Source organism: Delphinus delphis, chromosome 9, assembly GCF_949987515.2.
Source record: "Delphinus delphis chromosome 9, mDelDel1.2, whole genome shotgun sequence".
Taxonomy (NCBI): domain Eukaryota; kingdom Metazoa; phylum Chordata; class Mammalia; order Artiodactyla; family Delphinidae; genus Delphinus; species Delphinus delphis.
The window spans coordinates 92,553,546-92,572,069 of NC_082691.1; the positions used below are offsets into that span (position 1 = coordinate 92,553,546).

Below are 18,524 nucleotides of genomic sequence, written 5' to 3' on the forward strand. Positions count from 1 at the left end.
GGCATCTGCAGCTTCAGCCTGCATGGTACCCACTCCCCCAGTCTTGCTTTGGGGAACACACCCTCCACCATGATCGAGGTACCATTGTCACCCAAGATGCCCATTCCCTCATGGTCAAGGGATGGGCACCTAACCCAAGCCCCAGGCTCTCCCCCCAGAATTGGAATCTTGAACAGAATAATAATAAAGGCTGAAATCCATCCTGTTGGCTGTGCCCTAAAGGAACAGTCTCCGACTTCTACAGCCTGGATCCTGAAGGTGTGGGTCCTGGGGCATCTTGTCAGGGCCACAGAAGTAGAAATTCACACACATATGAACATTTACATAACTTCCCAGCTGTAAAGTTCTGCGATTCAGGAACTATTTTACAACCTGTCACACACTTCTCATGACGACGGCTTTGCCTGGGATTATTTTTAAAACTGTTTCTCCCTCCCCCGTTCAGTTTCTCGCTGCCTTACTCTCCCACCAGCTATTCTTCCTCTCCCAGCTCCAGAGAGGACCGGCTTCTGCCTAGTCACCCTTAACTGATGTGGACGGCAGACACTTCTGGATCACTCAGCAACAATCCAATATGACCCAAACGATGGGGCAGAGCTCAGAAACTGTTCCTGTTCAGGTGGGCGCGTAAGTTACACTATTAGAGAAGTACACATTTGTTTTTGCACTGTGGCCAAAAGTTCTAACCCATAATTTTTTAATCAAACAACCGTAGTAGTATTATAAAAACCTGGTGTATATTAAGGTATTCCCTCTTGGCAATTAGCCAACAATCAAAACTAAAAGACTACCAGAAATCATGACCATAAACAACTAGAAAAAGTACCACTGATCCATCCATTCACTCACTCATTTACTAGTGCTGGGCACTGTGGAATGCAGGTGACCCTAACAGGGACCCCACCATAGGAAAAGGGAATGAAGGTGTGCGGCCGAGAGGCCCAAACTGCACAGGGCAAAGAGTCTTTGTATTTATTTCCCATAAAAAGCCTGCAGTTATAACCCAGATTTTATAAATGCAGAAAATGTAATCATTGTTATGATCATTTTTAACGTTGACATTGGTTATCAATTATTTCAGCATGAAATATGTCTTGAATGTTTGGTTACAAAATAAGATTTAAATTTACGTTAAATTAGAAACATTTTTTTCTTGATTAGATGATCCATTAACAAATCTCTTTATAAAATTATGTAAATGTTACTGTCAGAGTTATAAGTCAGTAAATTCCAAAGAGCTAAACTGCAGGGTCAAAGTGATGATCACAGAGCAACTGTGTAGGGAACTGTGTCTCTGAGCTAGACATGATCTGTCTTCAAACACTCAAGGACTAATAATTTTCAGCTCTTGCAAATGTCATGGCTGTGTTGTATCAGGTCAGTGCTCAGGACTAGAGGACAAAGATAGAAAAGACTGCCAGTTTCCTGACATGGATAAAATCTGGTCTGGTCAGAAGCTTCAAAAGTTAATCCAAGATAGGGTGAATCAAAGCAGGAATTAGAGTGATGTCCCAGGCTCAATTGCTCAAAGGCTGACCAATTGAGGGGGGCTACCAGGGTCCAGGAGAAACAGAATTAACCCCTGGAACTCTGTGGCATGGGAAATAGTACAGATGACGTGTCAGAAAATACACACTAAAATGTTTCCAATCCCAGCAGAAGGCTGAACCTCCCAGACACCCAGGCTGGAGCCCAGGCAGCAGTGGCAGGCACCTCACGGGAGTTTATCTAGAGCCCTCCTGGAGGTAGAGCTGTTTCTCCCGTATGGAATGTGCTTTTCTCAAGAAATGCTTTCTAAGGCACGTAGAACTAAGAAGACAGGTGGAGGTGCCTTCCGGACCTTCCAAAGCGATCAAACTATTAGGAAGATATACTCCTACAAATCAGTCAAAGTCTCCAGGAACGTAATTGGTCGGAGTGCTGGGAAACTGCAAGAGCACTACAGACCCCACACAACAAGGGCAATTAGAGGGAATGGATGGACACAAAATGCAGCCTCTCCCTCAGTGCCTTCATAACCAGACGGGCCCCATGCAGGCCATCAGCACGACCTGAAGAGCGGAAGCCATCTCCCCCTCCCTGTGACCTGGGTGACAGCCAATGCCCACACCCCCCAGCCCACCAAAAAGAGCAGAGTCTCTTCTGGGGGCACAGCAGGTGGCTGAAATCCACTTCTAAGTTGTCCTAAAAGCTGTCTCAAGACTTGAAGTTTGGCACTTGAAGGGTACTTTAAATAGGCACCCAGTTAAAGGGCAAGAAACATCTCTAGGGTCAATGCAGGGGGATTTTTTTCAAATCACTGATGGAAATGCTGCTTTTTGAGAGCCACCAGGGAAATCCTGTAAGACTGAAGCAATCATAGCAGCAGCTGGATAGAAAATAGATCTATTAAATCAACTATACAGCAAGATAAAATTAAAATTAAAAAAAATAGATCTATTATACTCTTATGGGCTGAAAGAGCCACTACGGAACCAGTCCCAAGATGTAGCTTCTCTACCTGACAACCCTGCTGCAGAAATCCCCACAGGACTCAGGGAGGATGCTGCTGTACACAAATGACCCTCGCCTCCGTGGGCCCTCGACCATTCACCATCACTTTACAGCTTCCGGCTCTACTCCTTCTGCTATGGTCCACTGACCCTACAGTTATAAACCACCCCTTGCACAAAGCTCAACCTGCCCCTGCCCCATCGCACTGAAGTGATGACCACCCTACTGTCCAAAAGAAATGAGGCAACCAGACATTAAGTTCCTCAGTGGCATCATCCCCCCACCCCTCACCTGCACCCACCCACACCTGCACCCATCACTCCCTCTGTCCCATCTGTCTCAGTGGAAGAGGCACCATTCTTCCTGTCCAAGAATGCTCCGGAGTTTGAATCCCTCCTGTCCCAGTTACTAGCTGTGTGACCTAAGGCGAGCTACTTCACCTCCTTGTATATGTTTCCTCATCTGTAAAATGGAATTAATAATTGTAGCTGACAGGGTTGTTGCCAGAATGAAATAAGTTAATACAATTAATACATGTCGAGTGGCTAGAAGAATGCCTGGCATGTGGTAAGTGCACATTAAAAGTTGGTTAGCTATTATAATTCCTATTGCTTTTATCATTTATTTCTGTCTCTTCTGAGAACTTGCCCTGGTAATTGTATCTTTTTCCCCATTATTTTCAACCAATTTGTGCTTGTGGTCGATAATCTCCAAAGATGACCAACCATCAATTCATAAGCACATGCTATTCCATCCACCAATGGGTAGATCCTAGTCCCTCCCGCCTCTTGAATCTGGGCTGGCCGGTGACTTCCTCTGACCAAGAGAATGCAGCAGGGGAACTTTCAAGCCCCAGATCTTAAATGAACTGGCAGCTTCTGCTTCGTCCCTCTTGGAAGCCAAATATGACAACCTACTACCCTGAGACCACTTCTCTTTGAGAAAGCCCAAGACAGTCACATGGTGAGAGAGAGGGAAGGTACGTGGAAGAGCACGAAGACACTAGACATGTGAGGGAAACCCTCGTGGACCTTCCAGCCCAGTCCCAGTACCAACCACACTCAGCCAAGTCAGGGACCTCAGGCCAGGCTACATGGAGCAGAAGAATCACCCATCTGAGCCCTGTCCAAATTCCTGACCCACAGAACCACTAGAAATACAATATCATTATTGTTTTAAGCCATTCAATCTTTTTTTTTAACATCTTTATTGGGGTATAATTGCTCTACAATGGTGTGTTAGTTTCTGCTTTATAACAAAGTGAATCAGCTATACACATACATATGTTCCCATATCTCTTCCCTCTTGCGTCTCCCTCCCTCCCACCTAAGCCATTCAATCTTGATGCAATTTGTTATGCAGTAACAGATAACTGAAACAATGTTCCCCTTCAGCACTAAAAGAATGCTCCATCGTACATCCCATCTTAAAACAAAATATACCACACAGTTCTTCCATCCTACATTTACTACTTTATATCACCACTGCAGTCCTCTATTATAACATTTAGCATACTGCTGGACAGTTATTTATGTATAGGACTATCTCTCCTACTGGACTGAGTTCCTTCAGGGCCATGACTGACTGCCATGTTTATCTTAGTATCCCCACATCCAGCATCGCACTCAGCAAGTGGTGGTGAGTGCTCAAAAAGTGTTAGCTGAATGACGCATGCATGTGTGAATGAATGGGACCGCCATACATCTGGTCTACCTGCAGACATGCATTCTGGCACTGGAAACCCAAGACAAATATGGAAGAAACCATAGGATCCAAGAAAGCAAAATTTCAAGAACCGGATTCAAAAGGTACAGGAAAGAGATAAAGGGAAAGATCAGCATGGTGAAGCCAGAAGCCACAAACTGAAAGCCACTGAGATTTGAGGGTTGTTTCTGCAGCACAACTAGTTTATCGTAAGTGATCGAATACATATTCTACAATTACATGTTGTTTTGTTCTCATGAGGAGCTGAACCCTGAATTGGAAGAGGGAGAAGAGGAACTTGAAGGATGCCAATGGTCAAAGTCTATATACACTGTGATTAAAAAAAAAAAAAAAAAAAAAAGAACAGTTTCAGGCCTAAGATTTCTGGAAATTATTTAGGTTACACTTTAACACCAGATCCAGGCAAGAATTCAAGGTGTTAAGACGCTGTGTTTTATGAAGAACTAAAAAGGCTCAAGGGGCATATAAAACAATGGAAGTAGGACAGCTTGGTGCACTGGTTGGGATTCAAAGAATGTATTTATTTTAAGGTATCGACTTCCTCCCACCAAAATTTCAAAGTTAATGAGAAATTGATTTTTAAACCGGTGGTATACACCAGTTCATTAATAAAGAGGATGTATCACAACCACACACTCTGCTGTCAGGAACAAGCTACAGAAAAATAGTACAGTTGAAACAAAGTAGAAATATTATCAAAACCACAAGGAGGGCTTCCCTGGTGGCGCAGTGGTTGAGAGTTCGCCTGCCGATGCAGGGGACGCGGGTTCGTGCCCCGGTCTGGGAGGATCCCACATGCCGCGGAGGGGCTGGGCCCGTGAGCCATTGCCACTGAGCCTGAGCGTCCGGAGCCTGTGCTCCGCAACGGGAGAGGCCACAACAGTGAGAGGCCCGTGTACCAAAAAACAAACAAACAAAAAACCAAAAAAACCCCAAAAATCTCCTTTGCATTTCCTTGCTTGTTAGTAGGCACTCAGGCCTTTGATTGAGGTCCCCTTTGCGTTCCTTTCTCTGGTTTCCCTTGCAGAAATCTCAGGGCTGACCTGGGAATAATAATACCCAACAATTACAGAGCGCTAGCCGTGTGCCAAACATTGTGCTAGGCGCAATGTATCATGTTTAATCCATACAGCAACTCCATGAGGTAGGCACTACTGTTATCCCCATTTTACAGATGAGGAAAATAGAGGTTAGAGAGGTTCACAAACTTGCTTAAGGTCACACAATTAGTGGGAGGAGTCCTCGCCCTGGGAGTTTCCTTCGCTCTGGGTCCATGTTAGAGAATGACTCCATGAACTCTGCCATTGAAATGCCCACTCACAGGCTTTGCTCGCTTGGTAGAGTGAGCTCTGTGGATCCAGAGCTTCAGTCAGAGCCACCTGTGGCCCCTCGCCAGCCCCTTGCGTGTGTCAGAAGTCTTGGCTGTGAAGGCACACCCAAGGCCGGGCACGTAGAAGAAGATGCTCACCAAATATTGATTAAGAGAAATGAAGGAAGCAGGCTTTTGAAAGTTAGGGTATTATGTGAAGGTGCCATTTTGTTTTACTTCAGATTAAAAATTAAAAATTTCAGGGCTTCCCTGAAGCCTGGGGCCCAGGGCCCAGGCCGCTCCACGGCATGTGGGATCTTCCTGGACTGGGGCACGAACCCTTATCCCCTGCATCGGCAGGTGGACTCTCAACCACTGCGCCACCAGGGAAGCCCCAAAAGAGATTTTTTAAAGTAGATATTTTTTACCTGTGAGTTTGGCAAAGATAATACAGATTGGTAACAGCCTATATTATGGAAAGGTAGAAGCAAAACTGGCACTCAGATTCATTGCTAGAGAGAATGTTGATTGCTTCAGTCTTTCTAGAGAGCAACTTGGCAACATATACCAAAATTTAATACATGAATGCTGCTTAGTCCAAGAGTTCTATTTGCAGGAATTTATGTTAAGGAAATAATTGGAAAAGCGTGCCAAGATAGATGTACAGGGCCTCCCTGGTGGCGCAGTGGTTGAGAGTCCGCCTGCTGATGCAGGGGACACAGGTTCGTGCCCCGGTCCGGGACCGTGGAGCGGCTAGGCCCATGAGCCATGGCCGCTGAGCCTGCGCGTCCGGAGCCTGTGCTCCGCAACGGGAGAGGCCACAACAGTGAGAGGCCCGCGTACAGCAAAAAAAAAAAACAAAAAAAGTTAGATGTACAAAGATGCCCATAGCAGTGGGGTTTTTTTGGTTTGTTTTTTTAAATTTAATTAATTTATTTATCTATTTTTGGCTGCGCTGGGTCTTCGTTGTTGCGCGCGGACTTCTCATTGCGGTGGCTTCTCTTATCGCGGAGCACGGGCTCTAGGTGTGCGGGCTTCGGTAGTGGTGGCTCGCGGGCTCTACAGCGCAGGCTCAGTAGTTGTGGCGCACGGGCTTAGTTGCTCCGCAGCACGTGGGATCTTCCCGGACCAGGGCTCGAACCTGTGTCCCCTGCATTGGCAGGCGGATTCTTAACCACCACGCCACCAGGGAAGCCCAGCAGTGTTTTTTTTATCACAGCACAAGTTGAAAGCAATATAATTATCCATCAACAGAGAACCGGGTAAATAAAGTGCAGAACATCCACAGCACTGAGTAAAGTCATGATGTGGATCTATATTTGCTGACAAGGGAAAGGCTCTAGGATAAAGTGTGAAGTGACAAAAAGCGAGTCAGCAAACAACACTAGAAGACGGCACCGTTCCTTCACGTGTATGTGTGTGCGCTTATACGTGTGAAAAAAAAGTCTGAAAGGAGAAACACCAAAATGTCATAGTGGTTATATCTGAGTGGAAGGATCTGGGGTGATTTTCACTTTCTAACTCACATCTTTTTGTACCATCGGAATTCACTAAATGTGCAACAAATCCGACGTGTTAAGCCTCGTCACGTCACTCCTCTCGTTCTAATTCCCACCTTACCTGGGGTGACGACCAGTCCCGTGACACCTATGATACTCCCACCCAGCACCCACTTCCTCCCACTCCCCTCCCCGACCATCTCTGCTTTGGGCACACTGGCCTCCTTCCCATCCCCCGACACGGGCACACTCCCACCTTTGCGCTGGCTGCTTCATCTGCAGGGAACACCACCCCCCAAAGACCTGCCTGGCTCACCCTCCGGCCTCCTTCAAATCTTAAGAGTAAGTGTTACCATTATGGCTTGAACCATGTCCACACACACACACCAAATTCATAGGTTGACGTCCTAACCTCGAATACCCCAGAATGTGACCTTATTTGGAAATAAGGTCACTGCAGATGTAGGTAGCTAAGACGAGGTCACACCGGTGTAGAGTGGGCCTCTAATCCAATGACCGTCCTTATAAAAAGGGGAAATCTGAACACCGACATGCACACAGGGAGAACCCCACGTGAAGACTGGAGTTTCGCTGCCACAAGCCAAGGCCTGCCAGAATCCAGGAGAGAGGCCTGGACAGACCCTCCCCACCACTGCCCTTCAGAGGGAGCTCGACCCTGCAGACCTTGAGCTGGGACGTCTAGCGACCAGAACGCTGCCGCAATAAACTTCTGGTGTTTAGGTCGCGGGTTTGTGGCCCTTCATTATGGAGGCCCCAGCAGCTAATACAGGCACCCTCTTCACGTGGCCTCCCGCACCACCCAGATTCACACTTCAGCCCCTCACCCCCAAGCCCTTTACTCCTCCACCTCTTCACTGCATTTATCACCTAAAGGTAATTACATCATCATGTAATGACCTTTGTTCACTGCTGCATCCCCAGGGCCCAGCACAGTCTCGGCCCAGAGAAGGCTGCTCCAGAAAGATTTGCTGCACAGGTAAACAAACAACTCAGAACCAAACAGATCAAGTCTGGCCTGGAGGAGCTGACTGTCTAGTGGAGGGAGACGGAGAATAAACAGACCCGTGTAAGATGGTGATAAGCGCCGTGGAGACAAATCAGGGTCAGGTGCAAGGAATTACAGAGGGGCTGCTGTTTCTTGAAAATAGAGTTAGAGAAGGCCTCTCTGATGACGTGAGACTTGAGCAGAGACCTGAAAGAAGGGGTGCAGTAAACCATGGAGATCGCATCTGAGATAAGAATGTTCTAGGCAGAGGGAACAGTAAGTACACATTAGTGAAAGGAACACATACCATTTTTACAATCAGAAAAAAAAATAAAACTATTGTAAGTCTGAAAATGCATCCAAATATGTAAAAGCCCGATTCCAAGGGCAAGGAAGAAGAATCTGGTTTTATAAACTCTTAAGACTCTATTCAGGCCCAGGATGAAAACTCCAGCCCCTTCCTAGAGTCCCCTTCCCCAGCCCCAGCCCCATCTCATCCTCCATCAAATGGCTTTCTCAACACTACAGGTGAGGTGAGGTGAGGTAAGAAGTGATGTATGAGGGGCAGGTAAGGTGAGGTGAGAGATAAAGCATAAGGTGAAAGGTGAGGTGAGAGATAAAGTGTAAGGTGAAAGGTGAGGTTAGAAGTGAGGGATGAGGGATGAGGTGACGTGAGGTGAAGTGGTCCTGAGGCTGAGAGGCCTGGAGATCCCTGATGGTGCCACAGAGCCAAGTGCAGGAAATGTGACTGCTGTCCTAGCCACCAGCTGCCGACTTGCCCCCATCAGATCTGGCCTCTGATGGCCTGCAGAGGCCTTTCCATCCCAGCCTGTCAGCTGCCTCAGCCGGCATGTTCCCACAGCGAGCACCTGTCCTGTGTTCCTGCCCTGCCCCCAGGCCACAGTGGCTCCCAGCTCTGATGAATGTTCATTCCTGCTACCCAACCAGCTAGTTCCTACTCTGCCTCACTTTGGTTTTTTAATAACCGTAGTTTTAAAAAACCCACATAAGGGACTTCCCTGGTGGCACAGTGGTTGGGAGTCCGCCTGCCTATGCAGAGGACACGGGTTCGAACCCTGGTCCAGGAAGATCCCACATGCCGCGGAGCAACTAAGCCCGTGCGCCACAACTCCTGAGCCTGTGCTCTAGGGCCCTTGAGCCACAACTACTGAAGCCTGTGCACCTAGAGCCCGTGCTCCGCAACAAGCCACCGCAATGAGAAGCCCGCGCACCGCAACGAAGAGTAGCCCCCGCTCGCCGCAACTAGAGAAAGCCCGCGCGCAGCAACGAAGACCCAACGCAGCCAAAATATAAATAAATGTTTTTAAAAAATAAAATTAAAACCCCCATAATATTTACTGTCTTAACCATTTTTAAGTGTTCAGTGGCGTTAAGTCCATTTACATTGTCGTGCCACCAATCTCCAGAACTTTCTTCATCTTGCAAAACTGAAACTCCGCTCCCATTGAACACTAACTCCCCTTCCCTCCTCCCCTCAGCCCCTGGCGGGCACCACTCTACTTTCCGTCTCTGTGATTCTGACAACTCTAGATACCACATAACTGGAGTCATACAGTTTTTGTCTTTTTGTGACTGTCTTACTTCACCTAGCATTAATGTCAAGGCTCATCCATGTTGCAGCCTATATGAGAACTTCCTTCTTTTGTAAGAAGGAATAACAACTCCCTTGTATGGACGGACCACATTGTGTTCATGTCTGTTGACGGGCACTTGAATTGCTTCCACGTTCACCTCACTTTTGACACCTGTTTGCTTCAGCTGCCTCCAGGTGCTTTTGTAATCCTCAGCTGTCACCACCAAGATCGCTGCAGGGCAATGCAGGGCTGGCCGAAAGGCCTCCCAACACGCCCAGGCCGAGGGCAAACAGCAGCAGGAGCAGTTCTCTAAGCGAGGTGTCCCACCAGACGCCAGCCCAGTTCTGAACCCGCGGCTGCCCCTTCGCTCAGTTTTCCCGACCAACTTGAAACCTGAATGTTTACGAGCTGAAGACTCCCCACTAACAGGCAACAACCAAAAGTCTTGGAAACGCACCCAACCTCAAGGAAACACTGCCTAGGCCAGAGCTTTTCAAACCTTAGTGTGCAGACAACTCACCAAGGCAGGCCCTTAAAATGTAGATTCAGCAGATCCGGGCGGGACCTGGGTGCGTGCCTTCCTAATGCGCTCCTGAGGCTGCTCCACGCAGCACGCAGCACGCGCAAAGGCCTTGCCGCCTCCCCTCCCCTCCCCCACCCCGTCCACACCTATCTCCTGGGTTCAGTGCAAGTTCTCCTACAAGATGGCTGTGGAAGACTGTGTGTGTCTGTGTGTCTGTGTGTCTGTGTGTGTGTCTTCCCCCTTTGAAGGCTCCCAGCAGGATTTCCCCAGCGTTTACAGCAGCCCTTCAGGCTGTCTGGCTCCAAAGTTAATCCCAGCACCCAAAACCACGGTAATGAAGGGTTCCTTCCACAGGCCCCAACACGAGAACAAAGAAAGGAGCGGGGAGAGTCTCCCATTGGCTCCACAGGGCCGCAAACACCTGCCCATCACCACGAGCAGGAGGCCCCCAAGCCCCGACCTCCCGCTGAGACGTGCCACCCACCGCCCAGGACGGCTGTCACCCCCTCACGTTCTGCCCAGGCTCTGGGCCACCAGGGCCGCAGGAAAGGCAAGCAGAGCGCGCCTGCCGGGCCTGCTGCCGAGACAGGCCTCCCAGTTGCAGCCGGGCCGGGCACCGCCCGGCGATTCGTCCACTCACCTCCTCTTCATCTCCTCCGGAGACCAGTGGTGGTCTCCTTCCTCACGCTCCCGAGCCCCTCTCACAGCTGCCTTCTTCTCAGAAGAGGGCCTCGTCCACCATCCCCACGAACGGGGGGGTCAGTCACCAGCCCCTCAGCCCATCTCTGCCCCCAGGTCTAGCCTCCTCCTGCTCTCCTCCAGCCTAAAGTGAATCCCTCCAGGGCTTCCCTGGTGGCGCAGTGGTTAAGAATCCACCTGCCAATGCAGGGGACACAGGTTCGAGCCCTGGTCCAGAAAGATCCCACGTGCCGCGGAGCAACTAAGCTCGTGCGCCACAGCTACTGAGCCTGCGCTCTAGAGCCTGCGAGCCACAACTACTGCGCATGCGTTCTAGAGCCCGTGAGCCACAACTACTGAGCCCGCGCTCCGCAGCGAGAAGCCACCGCAATGAGAAGCCCGCGCACCACAACGAAGAGTAGCCCCCTCTCGCCACAACTAGAGAAAGCCCGCGCGCAGCAACGAAGACCCAATGCAGCCAAAAATAAATAAAATAAATGAATTTATTTTAAAAATAAATAAATAAAGTAAATTCCTCCACTCTTCCCTGGGTCTCATACCCTCCAAACCCCCGGGAGCCTTCGCTCCGGCGCTCACTGCCGCCCCTTCCAGCCACATCTGTCTCCTCCTCCAGCCCACCCCGTACTGGCCGATTCCTCCCCTTCCTCACCGGCCCCAGGGACTCCTACTTGCCGCTCCCCCTTCACCCTCCCTTAACGTCCTGCCTTATTTCACCCCCGTGAACAGACACAGCACCCCCCAAAGCAGGACTCGGCCCTCCGGCAGTTGCCGGCCGGTTACCACGAAGCACAAACTGGAGTTGAAAAGCAGCCTCTCTGCGGCTGAGCCTCGATCTGAGGAGGGCAAGTCTCAGGCTTCAAATCCTTTCACTTCCCCCTCTTGTTGGCCCTTTTCAGCACCAACGTTTTGAATACTCTGCACCCGCCACGTCCTAGTCCCCGCTCCCGCCCGCATGTCCTACATCCCCGCTCTTCTCCCACTGCTCCATCCACTGCTTCCCCCTCCTTCCTCATCCAGCCCAGACTCCACACGGCGGCATCCCCACCACAGATCCCTCCACTGCCCTCGGCCCTTCACCGCGTCTGCCCAAGATTCCCAAACCTGACTCAAGCCAACCGCCCACGTTCCCTGGCCACACACGGCCAGTCAGATGCTACAGGACAAACGGCATCACATATGCACTGGCGACACTACAGATTTCTCCCATCACCTTAGGCTTCACTCCCAACCTTCCAGCAGTCCCCCCCCCCCCACCGATTCCTTCCCCCATTATTTCTCCCCCACTCGCTATGGTGCGCCAGCCTGCCCACGGGAGCTTCTTCACTTTGCAGGAATTACCCTTCAGTTACTTCTACTCTTTCTTAAATTTTCAACCACTGTATCTTTACTGATTGTTCCTTGAAGCCTATAAACATGACCAAGTCTATACATGTTTTCAAAATTTCCATCAACCCCACGCCACCATGAAGTGACAGGTGGCAAATCTGGTCACGTCACTTCCTTCTTGCCTAACCACCTGCAGGGGCTCCCGTGGTTCTCGTGACCTCCGAGTCTGACTCCACAGCCTGTGCTCTTGGGACTAGGTTTATGAGGTGGGGTGGGAGTGGGGATCTAGGATGCAAGGGATCAGGAGAAAATGGACACGGTGGGTGTCCTGGGGGTGGGGATGCAGGAGGGAAGAGTGGAGGAGGATTTTTTTAAAAAAAGAAGTATTGAATACAATGGCCTTCAGTAAGTCACTGGGCTAGGACATCTACAGGACAGTGAGACAGTGACACTCACAAACATTCAGTAGAAGTAGGACAGTTGCTATAACAAGTGCATTCCAAGGTATCCAACCTGTGGACCTGAAATATAAGAGCTAAAGGGAACTTAGAGATCATCTCAGCGACCCCTTATTACACTGATGAAATAACTCAGGACACGGTGACCTATCCACAGTCACACAGCAAGTCACTGGCTGAGAAGAGCACGTTCAGGTATGTTAACTCACAATTCAATGTGCTTTCCAACAAATCATGCTGCCTAAGCACATGAGAGAGAAATCATGTCACAGTGAGCTGCAGATGAAAGGTGGGTGGTCACAACTTGGAAACAAATTAGATCAGTGAGAACAGCATCTTCCTATCTGGGAAAATCAACCTAGTGTAATTATAATTACAGTAATTAGCTGCCTCTAGCACCCAAGGCACTGAGAAAAAAAAACCTGTGGCTCCCAGGTCCCCCGTGACTTTTCACAACCCTGCTGGGTTTTGTTTTCAGGATTAAATGAGGCATTTCCTGACAAAGACCGCAGCAGCTGTTCCCTAGGGGCCAGGAGGTGAGGATTTAAAATGACATCCTCTATGCCCTTTGATTCTCAACCCAAAGACAACCAAGCAAACAAGATATAACCAAAAACAGTTTCAATGTCACGATTTTAAATCAACTGTTCTAACAGTTAAAAGACAATTGCAAGATATTAAGTGGTATATCCCCAAAATGCCATTAACTTTCAATTAGGGGTTTATGGTATCTGGATCATTGGTTCCAAGGTGAAGGTGCCTAAAAATCAGCGGTGAACTTGTTAAAAAGGAAGATTCCCAGTTACTCCCACCGAAGATTCTAATGTAGGCCAAGGGTGAGCCCAGAAATCTACATTCTTTTTTTTTTTTTTTTTTTTTTTTTGTGGTTCGCGGGCCTCTCACTACTGTGGCCTCTCCCGTTGCGAAGCACAGGCTCCGGACGCGCAGGCCCAGCGGCCATGGCTCACGAGCCCAGCCACTCCGCGGCATGTGGGATCTTCCCGAACCGGGGCACGAACCCGTATCCCCTGCATCGGCAGGCGGACTCTCAACCACTGCGCCACCAGGGAAGCCCAGAAATCTACATTCTTAACAAGCACCCACACGTCCCCAAGAGGCTCGAGGAATCACACCTTCGAAACATTTATCTAAGTCTTTGTTTATAGGGACTAAACCACTCAAAAAGTGTAACAATATTCACCTCAAAAAGCTAATAATAAAATAGTGCATTAAGATAAAAATTTAACATGCCATGAAGCGCAATGAAGAAAAACAAAATGGCAGATTTTGCTAATCAAAATAATCAAATTTCAAGATTATAGAAAATTTAAAAGAAAATCCATTTGGAAGGGGAGAACACAACAAAAAGGAGGAAAAAAAGGTTATCTTTAATACATAAAGAAAAATTTTAAATATATAAGTGTGTATATATATATATATATATCACAGGTAAATAAGCAAAAACAGAAAATTCGCAGAATACAAATACAAAATAAACAGAAAATATTCAACTCAAGGGACTTCCCTCCTGGAGCAGTGGTTAAAAATCTGTCTGGCAATGCAGGGGACACGGTTTCGAGCCCTGATCCAGGAAGATCTCACATGCCGCAGAGCAGCTAAGCCCCTGCACCACAACTACTGAGCCTGCACTCTAGAGTCCGCGTGCCACAACTAGTGAGCCCACGTGCCACAGCTACTGAAGCCCATGCACCGAAAGCCGAGAAAGCCCGTGCTCCACAAGAGAAGCCACCACAATGAAAAGCCCGCACACAGCAACAAAGGGAAGCCCCTGCTCGCCACAACTAGAGAAAGCCCGCGTGCAGCAACAAAGACCCAACACAGCCAAAAATGATAAATAAAGAAATAAATTTACATTAAAAAATTCAACTCAAAAGTAATAAAAAATTAAAGCAACAGGAGTTTTAAAAATAATATTCCATGCTGGTTATGATGAAGTGAAACAGTGAACTGCATAAACTGCTTGGGTTAATTTCAGCATTACAGCTTTACATAAAAAGTTGATTCATTCAACAACCACCTACTGAGACACGTATTAGGCACCCAGCGGAGCCCACGCACAAAGAAATATAGACAAAGCCTTACCTACGTAGCTATTCATCATAGCATTATTTATAACAACAGAAAAAGCTGGAAATAATAAAAGAATAATTAAGTAAATTATTAGGATGGAAACTGTTTTTGAACAATATTTAATGAATAGGGAGATGCTTAAGTTAAATATTGAGTGAAAAAAGTAAATACATATAATTCAGTTTTCTTTTTATTAACGTTAACAAAGGAAAGACAAAATTATTTACAGTGTTAGCTATAGGTTATGGGATTATGGATACCTGTTTTCTGTACCTTCCAATAATTTCCGAAGTTATCAATTTCATAACTATTATTTTAAGAAAGACTTATCCCTGAATAAGATGAAGAAATGGGCACAACCCTTTCTTTTAATATTGTGGATGTAGGATCTCCTAAAAGGACTCCATTCAAAAATAAGTCCAAAATATTACAATTTGTTTCCACAAGACCAGACTTATAAATGTTTAAACAAGCAAACAAAAAAGGGCACAATCAAAATGCTGAATGAAATAGAAATAGACAAGAAATCAATAAAACATAGAAATTTAAACAAAGACTGAAATAAGGGGAGCAACTGGAGGGCGGACTCCATTTAACAAAAGTTCACAAGGAAAGACAAACCTGCGGAAGGAGACGCGAGTTTGCAGACAGCCACAGAAGGGACTACAGCCTCATCTAGGAGACCCAAGGCAGGAGTAAGACATGCCACTTTCTGACTAATACCACTTACTCTTCAGAAAGAGAACTACCACGGCATGTTCGGCAAAGCCTCCCCAGCCCCGCTCCAATGGTGAAAATACAACACTCAGGAAGAGGAGCCAGAGGGTCCTGGTGGCACAGAGACAAGACGTGGACTGAAATGCAGCATCTCTTCAGGATCACCTGCCACTCACCATGCCCAGCTATCCTACATCAGGAAGCCACCCTCCACCAATATCACTCCTCTCAGCCTTCAAGTGGATCGGGGCCACCTTTAAGAGGTCTTCCTTAAGGAGCCCTTTACTCACTGCCTCTCCTATCCGGGGACAGTCCGTGCAGGGGTCGGCACCTGCTTATGCGCTGCTCTGGGTCTCCACCTGGATCCCTGAGGACCGGCGCTGTGTCCCTCCCCTTCTCAGTTCCTATCCTATGACCCAGACTAGAAGCAGCTTTATGGTTATTATTTTTTGCGTGCCTCAACCAGGGGAGCCCAATACACCAACCCATGAAGAAGTCTCTGCTTCCGTGCTGTCAGCTCTAGAGCGGAAATATAATTTCAAGTCACCAGGTTGAATATTTGTATTTGGGGTTTAAGGGGGAACAGGAACAGACTTGCACCGACGAGAAAGTTATGGAGGAACAGTACAAACAGCTCCATTTATTCTAAATTTATCAAGAGAATTACTTATATTATCCACAACATCTGCAGCAAATCCAGATGGCCATGTTCACATGGGGAAGCTGAAGAGAGGTTACATGCGTAGAGTCTGGAGTCAAACTAACCTAAACTCCTGAAGCCTTAGTTTTCTCATCTGTAAAATGAGTGTGATCGGATCATGTAAGTAAAATGCAGCACCTGGCGTACAGCAAGCACTCAGTAAACGGGAACAATTAGCTTGCCACGTCCCCCAGCAGATGAATCCATGAGTATCAGATGGGCTTGCTTTGTTGACTAACGCCAAGAGCCCTCTTCATGATTACCTCTTCCCGTGGAAAGCTCTGGGTCTCCGCTCCTCTGGACACACAGGCTAGAACGCTCAGAGGCAGGACTGGGAGCTGAGGAGCTAGGTCAGACAAAGCTGTTTACACTCTCTGTGTACTGCATGAAAGAGACCCATTTTGTCCCCCCAGCTCTGGTGTGACTCCCTGAGCAGGGCTCTACCCAGTTATGGGAAATCTATGAGGAGGTCTCAGGTGTGCAGAAGTCCACGGGTTAAGAGCCGTAAGGAGAATGGAAAAGAGATGAGTCTGCACCAACTAGCCTGTGACCTTGAGCAAGTCACTTCTCTGTCAGTTTCCTCTTCAGTCAGAGGAGCAGTTCCATTCTATGATCCCTTAAGTCCCTTCCTATGCTTTTTTGTCCCATCCTCTATCTGGCACTGGTTATAATTCTGACAGTGAGGTCCAGGGACACCTTCAAATGTGTTCCATTTCCTTCCAAAGCCACTTGCCAGTCCTCTGGCACTGCTCCCATGAGAAGGGAGGATTTGGAGTGGCTTCCATGGCTTTCTGGTTTTGTTCAGTGTGCAGCAGCTCTGCGCACTGCTCACTCCACCTTTCCTGCCCCCAAAGTGGTCAAGTGTGTGTGTGCTGGGGCAATCACTGGCTTGCAGCATGTCATCTCAGAGATGGTTTCCAGACCATCCTCTGTGTAGGCTCGGGGTGGACAAATAAACATTTCAGAGAAGCAATATGAATTAAATCATTTCCTCAACAACAAAACCCGCCCACATGCTTCTTCATAAATCATGCCTCCTAATTCCACGCTAACAGTCAGTAAACTGCATCTATTATAAAAACAACCCTTACTCCTTTCATGCCCTGACACTTAAGAATCACAATATTTTCACATTCTGTTGGATTAATGCCTTTGCAGAAGTAACAGCAATAGCTATTTCCCTGGAAAGATCCATGGCCAGGGCGCTTTCCAAGAGATACTCTTTGAATGTTCTTTGTGTCCTGGTGCACTGGGGGACACCGCCAGCTGCCTGCATCGGGGGGAAGCAGGGCCACCCAGAGTAATGCAATACTGTCTTCAAGCAAACACACCGAATGTACCCCTTCGCCCCGACAATAAAGTATTTCCAAAAATTTGATGTAACCATATTCATATAGCCATGCACAAATACAATTCCAGTGCCTGCGTTTTGCAGGGAAAATAAAGGCACATTCTGAGATGAAGCCACCAGACCCGCCACAGGCTCCCTGGATAACAGAATAGCTTTGCAGACCTTCAGCAAGATTGGCCAGAACCCGCTTGCTTTTTCGTATTATTTTCTGCGTGTCTTTATTTGCTGGGCCCAACAAGAATGGAAAAGCATCTCAAGAAAGGAGGGCGAGGGAGCGGTGGAGAATAAAAGAGGATGGGCGGGGAAAGCCGGATTTTGAAAATAGCAGCAATGAAGGAAGGCAGGGTCGCGCCGGAGGGTCTCCGCGGTGCTTACCTGGGGCGCACGAGGCCGGCCGGGCCAGCAGCAGCAGCCAGAGGCCGGGGAGCAGCAGCCCCGAGCGGCGGCGGCGGCGGCGGCGGCGGGCGCGGCGGGCGGAAGGCCCGCGGTCGCTCGGCCCCGGGACCAGCGCGACCCCGGCGCGGGTCTTCCCCTCCATGGCCGCGCCTCGGCGTCGGCGCCGCGCCTCTGGCTGTCCCGGTCGGCGACCCGGCCCGGCCTCGCGGCTCAGCGCTCTCAGGCCCGGGAGGGGCGGCCGCTGCGGCGGCGACTGCTGGGACGGGGTGCCCCGCACCGGCGCGGAGGGAGGCCGGCGAGGCGGGGGCTGGCCGGGGGCCGGAACCGCGGACGGACGGGGGCAGCCAGCCGCACGCCGGCCTCCCCGCTCCGCCCCCTTCGGAGCCTCCAAGCCGCTGCCCGGCAACGCGCGGGCCCGGGCGCGGGCAGGCGAGCACCACCTCCCGGCCGGCCGGGCTCCTGCCTGCGGGGCTGCAAGCGGCAGGCGCGGGGCGCGGGCGCACGGGGGCTGCGCGGCGCGGGGTCGAAGCCCGGCCCGCCCCCGGGATCCGCCTCCTGGGTGGGGACGCGCGGGACGCTGGAGGCCTGGGCCCGGCCGGCGGCCGGCGCCGCCCCGACCCGCACGGAACACCCGGT

The 18,524-nt window shown here is 49.2% G+C and overlaps 1 protein-coding gene across 1 annotated transcript in view; it reads right to left on the reverse strand.

Annotated features, from left to right (window-relative positions):
* The window catches only part of KIAA1549 (KIAA1549 ortholog), a 146,661-nt gene extending 128,631 nt beyond the window's left edge, over positions 1 to 18,030 (reverse strand). The window contains exon 1 of the mRNA XM_060020021.1: positions 17,868 to 18,030. Coding sequence (XP_059876004.1) covers positions 17,868 to 18,030 — 163 coding nt within the window. The remainder of the gene's footprint in view (positions 1 to 17,867) is intronic.
* Between the last annotated feature and the right edge of the window lie 494 nt (positions 18,031 to 18,524).